Raw genomic sequence first — 7930 nt, forward strand, 5'->3', positions numbered from 1 at the left:
GGGCTGTGTGCAGCTAAGATGCTAGCAGGGCTGGCATGCTACTTGTAGCTCTCATCTCTCTCTGTACCCTGTATTGAAAACTGGCCATGGTCAGGGCCCACGCTAACAGCAGAACTGCCCTGAAGCTAGAGCATCCTCGGATACCTTGTGAGACTGCACAAAGCTAAGCCCATCTAGTCACCCCTGCAGCACAGCTCTATGGAGCTTTCCCACTGTGTGCACGGTTTATACAGCTGCGGTGTGAGACCCATGCTCTAGGCATGAGCTCTTGCCACGCTCTCCAATCATCTCTGAGGTCACATGTGAAAACCAGTTGGGATTATTGGTTTTACAAAATTTTAAAATATATGTACACTTTCTTGAATACTTACATAATAGTTCATTTTTCTAAGAGCCAAAACAATTATCATTAGTGCATAAGCAGAATTGCGAATAAAAGTGACTTACTTGTGAAGTGTTGTACAGAATTTTCATCCCATTTGCATCAATAAATGCTTTCCTTCCCAATTTGATGTTTGTGACACTTTTCAAGCTCTGTAAAATTCCCTTCCGAATAAGCATGTTTCTATGCCGGTTATCATGGCGGTGCCAATCTACATAAATTGTTAAAAGCACTTGAACATATCCTCTGTCTACGGCTCTCCTGGCATTTGTTTCTTTAACAAGAGAAAATTGGGAAAGGTTATTTTATATGACAGGAGAAAACTTTAAAATGAATCGAACAAAAAGTAAAATATCAGTATTGTGATAAATTCCTAGCCTTTGAAAAAGAACAACAACATATTTAAATTTTTTCTAACAAAATAATTACAGCAAGTTCCAGAAATCATTCCAATTTCTACACACATCCTTGCCTAATTATGTTATCACGGCCCGCAGCTGAGCCTCCTTCCTCGCCAGGCTTGGGGGCGCAGCTGCAGAGCTCACGAGGCAAAGGCAAGATCACAAGCGTGAGACTGTCGCAAACAAAAACCTGAAAAGTGAGTGCGTTTACTAAGACAAGGGCTATAATTTTTTAAATGTTATACTGATTTTAAAACTCCATATATTTTGAAATTTATATGGGCCTTTTTCATAAGACAAAAGCATAACGCTTTTATTCACTGGCTGAGCGTGACTGTGCTTAAAGCAACTGCCACTCTTGCTTATTTTTACTACAGACTCTGTGTTCCAGCTAACTAACCCTACCGGATTATGGCTCATTGCTTAGAAAATTTATCTTCCCAGTGAAATTAGCTATTCCAGATATTTCACAATTGTATAGATATCCACTCCTTAAAACACAAAAATTAAAATACAACTTGTTTTATGTAAGAGGTAATAGTATGTGATTAGAAAATAGTTCTTTCTAGGTACTAAAATCTTAACATAAAAAAACTAAGTTTTCTGAAGTAAGTCAATCTTAATGGACTACAACTGTAAGAAACCCTAAATTTGAACTGACCTTCTTACACTTAAGAGTACTACCCAGAAGAACACACCTACTAAAGCAGCAGCCATGGAACACCTCCATGGCACCACACAGCTCTACCAGAGCTGCTGTGGCAGGTCTATGAGAACTGCAGGAGCAGAGGAGTGGAGCCGATCCACCCAGGGCTGCTGCGTTACAAACTCTAATCTCTTCTTAACCTCAGATTTACCCACTAAGCAGCCTTGGCTTATGTTATGGACCCCAAGATGCTGCTGCCTTTAACTGCCTAACAGGATCATCAGTTCCAGCACATGGCTTGTGTAACTCGTACTCTGGTAACGATGCTCTGAATGCTCCTAAGGAGGAGGCGGTTTCCGAGGAGAGCATTGTCAAAGCTTACTGTAAATTAGATGTGTAGTGCACATCTGACATCAGCACCGGGGTGGTGGAAACAGGAGGATTGTCAGCTTGGGCTATTACAAGACAAGGTCTCAGACAAGAGAGAAAAATAAAACCAAACAAAAAAAGACCCTCTACTGTATGTACAATAGCTAATTTCCTATGAGGCTGTTATTTATATTATCAGTGCAATTTCTTGATTTGATCAACAAAACTTTCTTGTATTTTAGACTAGGGATCTAACTTAGTTGATAGAGTGCTTGCCTATCAGGCACAAAGTCCTGGGGTTCAGCCCTCCCACACCACATAAATTGGACAAGCTGCTGCACATCTGTAATCTTGGCACTCAGGAAATGCAGGCAGGAAGATCAGGAGTTCAAAGTCATCCTTTTCTACACAGCGAGGTCAGGCCAGCCTGGGATGGATCCGACATTGTCTCAACAACACCAACCAAGAGTTCTAAGTGCGTGCACACCTTTGCTCGCACCGCTGGAAATCCACGCGCCTTAAGGAGCCACCAAGAAGACTCGGTTAACGACTTTTGTCCACTGCAATATTTACAGTTTTGTTTCTGCGAGAATCCGCAACAGCCTAAATGATACTTAGGGGGAATGTTTATATTTTAAAATGAAATGCCAAATAAAGGATTCATTATCATTCAAACATGGGTGCTGTACTGGCCCTTAAAAAATGATGAGAGCTATCTACAATCTTCACTGAGCACAATTAAAACAAATCAATGAAAGAGTTTTACTCAAACTCAGGGTACAAAAGTCCCTAGGAGTCTGTCTGTCTTTTCCTCTCAAAGCACAAAAACCTCAAGTTTTCCATTAAGCTGCATCATGTGATGTGTGTCCCAGTGAGGCCCTGCTCACTACTACTGTCACACTCACTCCTCCTATACACATTTCCCTTACACATTACTTCAGACAGCAAATCTATCCTCTGAGCTAAGTGCCCACAATAAGCAAGTTTTAATATAAGAGAGGATACTCCAAAATGCGCTGGTCCATTTCAAACTATGCAGCCTGCTACATGCTATTTTGCATTATTAGGGTCCTGTGTTGTGTACCCTGTGTGTGCAGTGCAATTGGAAGAGATATTAAATACAAACTACTCATCAGATGCTTGGCTTCATCAAGTGGTCTAAGTTTCTCACATCACAGACAAGAGGAGTTACCCCACTGAGACCCGTCCATTCCATCCCAAGGGTGAAAGTGTCAATGAGAATTCTGGTAAACAACAAAAAAATGTATTTTTAAACTTAATTTAGCTCTTTTTTTTATAAAAACACAGAATCTTACTATGTAGCCATGACTGACCTGAAGCTCACTATGCTGGTAAGTTAGCCTTGAACCTGACATCAATGACCCTGCCTCTGACTCCCGCCACTGTGCCAGCAAGATCACACTTTAATCATGTTACTATTAAAAATATATAGTCATAGAAACTTAGCAAACAAGGTGGCCCCACCTTGGACAATAGTTTCTGAACAACTGCCTGTTATGTACTGGGAGAGGGGGCATATAAAAATTTATCAACAGAAATTTGAAGAGTATAAGTCAAGATTAAATGTTAATTAAGCAACTGGTCATATGGGTGAATACTATGACAATGTTTCAAAGACATACTGAGCCTGTTGGTGAGAAAAACCTCAATACATGTAGCACGTGTTCCCCAACAGCATCAGAAGACCCATCTCCCATGTTTTAGCTCTGAAGACAGAGTGAGTTCTGTGCAAACAAATTTATCACTGCTATAAATTTATATCATGTCACTTTTTAAATGGTATTAATGTGAATTTACAAAAATTAGTAAAAACAAAATTCCTAATAAAAATTACTATGTTAATTTATGTGATATGAAGATATGCATTATAATGACATGCTTACTGAGCTAGTTTATTCCATCCATCTGGATAATTTATTCAAGCACATTTTTATATTTCTTACTGACATAAGCATAAAGCCTTGCCATTAAAATAAAATAAGTAAATGCCATATAAACATCATTTTTCTGAGAAATAAACCTCATACAATATCTGTAACTTTGACTACAAGAAACTAGTTTAACTATATACACTAAATCTAATTTCCAACTTCTTGAACATAGATTATAGTTAGAGTAGTTTAATTACTATTATTTCTAGTATTTAGAAACTTACTTGATTTTAGCAATGCAGCAAGAGTGTCTAAAGCAACCCTGTCAACACAACAAGAAAACACAAACAACAACAAAACTAGTGAAATGAATCTACAATAAAGGCATGCAATCTTGTCAAATATCATTTTGTCCATTATCCATTCCAAATCATTTACTCTTGCAACAGCACTGATTACCTAGTGTTTTCCTTGTGTACATCTACCTCCCCCTCAGTTTAAAATTATTTAATTAAATAAAATTAAAATAGTCAAAGTACTTTCGCTCTCGCTCTCGCTCTACCTCCCCCTCAGTTTAAAATTATTTAATTAAATAAAATTAAAATAGTCAAAGTACTTGTAAAATTTTAATAAAATTAGCATTGTCTTTATGTCAGAAATTAGATAAATGAAATCAATTACAGTATCTGCATTTGACTTTTGAGAGTACACAAACAGCAAAAGAGATGTCACAGGGGCCCCGGTTACAAAAGAATTAATAAGAACAAGTTATAATGGCCTAGTTCAGACCTACAGGGTGCTTGCTACAGGTGTCTCCAACTTTCCTAAGTAACGGCTGTTCAGTGCCATGGGCTAGCATCCTTAGACATGAGGGATAACTGTAAACTGTGCAACTTAGAAGCAAAGCTAATTATTACCCCTTCACAGGACACAGAAAGAGTCCTAAAAGTTGAAGGTACATACATTTTCTTGAATATACTGAGTTACACACAATTATATCAGCTGTCAATAATCAGCCACAAAGACACCATTATCTATCACTGTAGAAAGTCTGTACATCAAATGGTTTATAAAAAAGTAGGTTACTAGGGGATAATGTTTCAACTTCAGAAATACAACCCTACATAGTATAATATCTCCTCGTAAGATGTTAGCAACTACAATTTTCACTAAAATATGTGTACTATCAAGATTAAGCATTTCACTCACCATTAAGCATTTGTTGAATGCCTACTACACACTCCTTCATTTATAGAAGTTAAAACAACAGATAATTTTATAGTCTACATTACATAATAGATTGCACACATCTATGAAAAACTTAAGAAATTAAGACTCCGGTGATGAAGCAGCAGGCACACAAGTTGTGGTAGAGACGAAGCTGTGACCCTATGAAGAGATGCATGGACGGTAAGTGACCAGGTCTGCAATGCATGAATACTGATTCACAGTTAAACCTAGAAACAATCACTCAACTACACCAGAAACGGATGTTTCATGAATATGGAAGCTACAGAATCTAAACTAAACTACAGCATGCCAAAGCACACATGAAAAACCCCATAAAGAAACTAAACTAATAAAAGTCACTTGTTGATAAAGGCAATTACAAAATCAGAAAATCAGCAAGGGTTAGTGTTGAGCAAGGGTTACTGTGGCCACTGCAATGCTCCCAAGAGCAAGCAGGGACATACTGGGTGGCCAGGCAGCAGAAGCAGTCACCTAGAAAGAACTTCCTGTTTGGGCAAAGGCCTCCGTGTTTATCAGACAGTCAGGAACGGAACACTTCTCATGAAGAGGTGCTGCTGCTGCTGCTGTTGCAGCTGGCCACCTGCAGTTAATCCCAAGGGCTAGGCTCTCCTTTGAGACACCAAGGTTGCCAGGACCATTCAGTGGGATCTGCATGTTACTCATCTACAGTCTTGCTGTGGTGGACAAGTCTAAAACATGTCTATTTGGAAGACAGAATAGACACATCTGGGAAATAAAGGAGACTGTCTGCTGTTCTGCAGGCAATGCTGAGAAGTAAGTCATGCATTACTGATGTGCCAAGAGCCTGCCTGATAGAAAGGTTCCTTGTCTGATGTGTAGGGGCTGGAAAGCCATGATTCTTACAGGAGATTATGCAGGAGTTCACCAACCAGCACCATCTTACCCTCAAAAACAGGGAACACACTGCAGTCCTCTTTAGAATGGAGAAATAAAGGAGATTCTGTAAGAATACCCCAGGGCTTAAAAGCACAATGGTCTGCAAGCCTGGCAGCCTTCTGGAATGTTGAAAATTCCCAATCTATGGAGTTATCACATTATAAAGACTGCGTGTAACAACAGCAACATGGACTAAACTGTTCTTACAATTCATATCCTCTTATAACCTTAAAAGTAACAAAAACAATCTGATAACCTTAAAAGTAACAAAAACAATCTGTGGGTCTGTAGACATAGAGCAGACACACAAAACTACCTACCGAGCCTAGAAGGACGTACTCCTGCACACATCAACTATTCTCTAGCTGCTCACTCCCTGAGGAGGGACAGTATGTTATATGTCAGATGGATGTGTCATATTGCAGGGTGAAATCAAAGAGAACTAGGGACTCTTTCTCTGTGGCATCTTAACTTTTATTATGTTATTATGCATCCCTCTACACTGTGGTACAACCACTGAAGGGTACAGATCTGTGGGAGAGCACCTGACCATCATGGACAAGGCCCTAGGTTCAATCCCTGTTAGCAAGGGGGAGATTAGTACATAAACAGACAAAATATATATTCCTCTGAGCATTTAACAATAAAAAGCTAAAGCCGGGCGGTGGTGGCGCACGCCTTTAATCCCAGCACTTGGGAGGCAGAGGCAGGCGGATCTCTGTGAGTTCGAGACCAGCCTGGTCTTACAGAGCTAGTGCCAGGACAGGCTTCAAAGCCACAGAGAAACCCTGTCTCGAAAAAAACCAAAAAAAAAAAAAAACCAAAAAAAAAACCAAAAAAAAGCTAAAAGATTCATTGAATTCTTTGCATCTTTACATCAAGGAGGGGAATGCCACTGTGTATTTCTTGCCATGTCAATATAACATTCTCTCTATCAAACTTTTTACTACAGATACTATCATGACCACCTGAAAGAGCAACCTCAGATACAAGTACACAGAAAGAAATCAGTATATAAAAGACATTTCAAGGGACAAGGTACAATAAAGACAGCTGACAATATGGTGACAAAAGACCAGAACTTTCATGAGCTATTAACAAATGAAATGAACTTCTTCACTGTTACAAGCTGAACTATATTCCACATCTCCAACCTCAGGATCTAACCTCACCAGGAAACAGGGTCAGTAAAGATGAAATCCATTAATAGGAGGTCATGCTGCAGGTAGGCGGGCTCTTACTATCGTTCGCAGGACACCCTTAAAGAAGACGTTAAGACAAACACATGGAGAATCCATCTACTGAGGATGAAAGCAGAAGGCTCAAGAATTGCCAGCAAACCAGCACAACTGGTGAGAAGGCAGGAGTAAGGCTCTCTCCACGGTTTCAGAAGAGGACAGCCTGCTGAGGATCTGAGACTGGGCGTCCAGGCTCTTCAGCTGTGAGACAGTAAACACCTGTCATTTCCAGCCACCAAATCAGCCTGGGAAGCTGATGCAATGAAATGAACGCTACTACTTACTCATCTTTAGCTAACTCTTTACAAGTGAAGGGGGGGGGGGGCAGAAGAGGGAAGCAGGTGTCCTGGAACTGGAGCCACAGGCAGTTGTGACCCACTGAACAAGGGTGATGGGAACCAGACCTGAGCCTCTTGCAAAGTAGCAAGCACATGTTGACCACTGAGCAGTCTCTCAATCAAGTCAATGGCTAACTTGATTCCAAACTGTAAAATCCTCGAGAAAGGCTTCCTCCCAGCTGGCAGCTGTTTTCTTCAGGGAGAGAAGCTGAAGCGCGCGCACAGCCCCAGCACCAGTGGCTCTGAGCTTCACCTCCACAGCTGCATCAGATAAAGAAATTAGCAGCTTGCAATCATCTTGAAACTTTTATCAAAACATTATCCAAAAGGTATAAACTTGGTGCCACTGCCAGTGGCCCCTCAGTCTGGCCCAGCCATGCAACTGCCAACCACATTCAGAGGGTCTAGTTTGGTCCTATGCTTTGTTCCTTCCCAGTCTGGCTGGAGTTGCTGAGCTCCCATTAGCTCAGGTAGACTGTTTCAGTGTGTGTACACATCATGGTCTTGACCTCTTTG

At 40.4% G+C, this 7930-nt stretch overlaps 1 protein-coding gene across 5 annotated transcripts in view; it reads right to left on the reverse strand.

The window, feature by feature from the left end:
- Positions 1 to 7930, reverse strand: part of Agtpbp1 (ATP/GTP binding protein 1) — a 128862-nt gene that overhangs the window by 62003 nt on the left and 58929 nt on the right. For all 5 annotated transcript variants that reach the window (XM_005355304.3, XM_026782897.1, XM_013349180.2 and 2 more), the window contains 2 exons: positions 3975 to 4012; positions 448 to 656 (listed from right to left, as the gene is read on the reverse strand). In XM_005355304.3, coding sequence (XP_005355361.1) covers positions 448 to 656; positions 3975 to 4012 — 247 coding nt within the window. The remainder of the gene's footprint in view (positions 1 to 447; positions 657 to 3974; positions 4013 to 7930) is intronic.

This window comes from Microtus ochrogaster, chromosome 16 (assembly GCF_000317375.1).
Source record: "Microtus ochrogaster isolate Prairie Vole_2 chromosome 16, MicOch1.0, whole genome shotgun sequence".
Taxonomy (NCBI): domain Eukaryota; kingdom Metazoa; phylum Chordata; class Mammalia; order Rodentia; family Cricetidae; genus Microtus; species Microtus ochrogaster.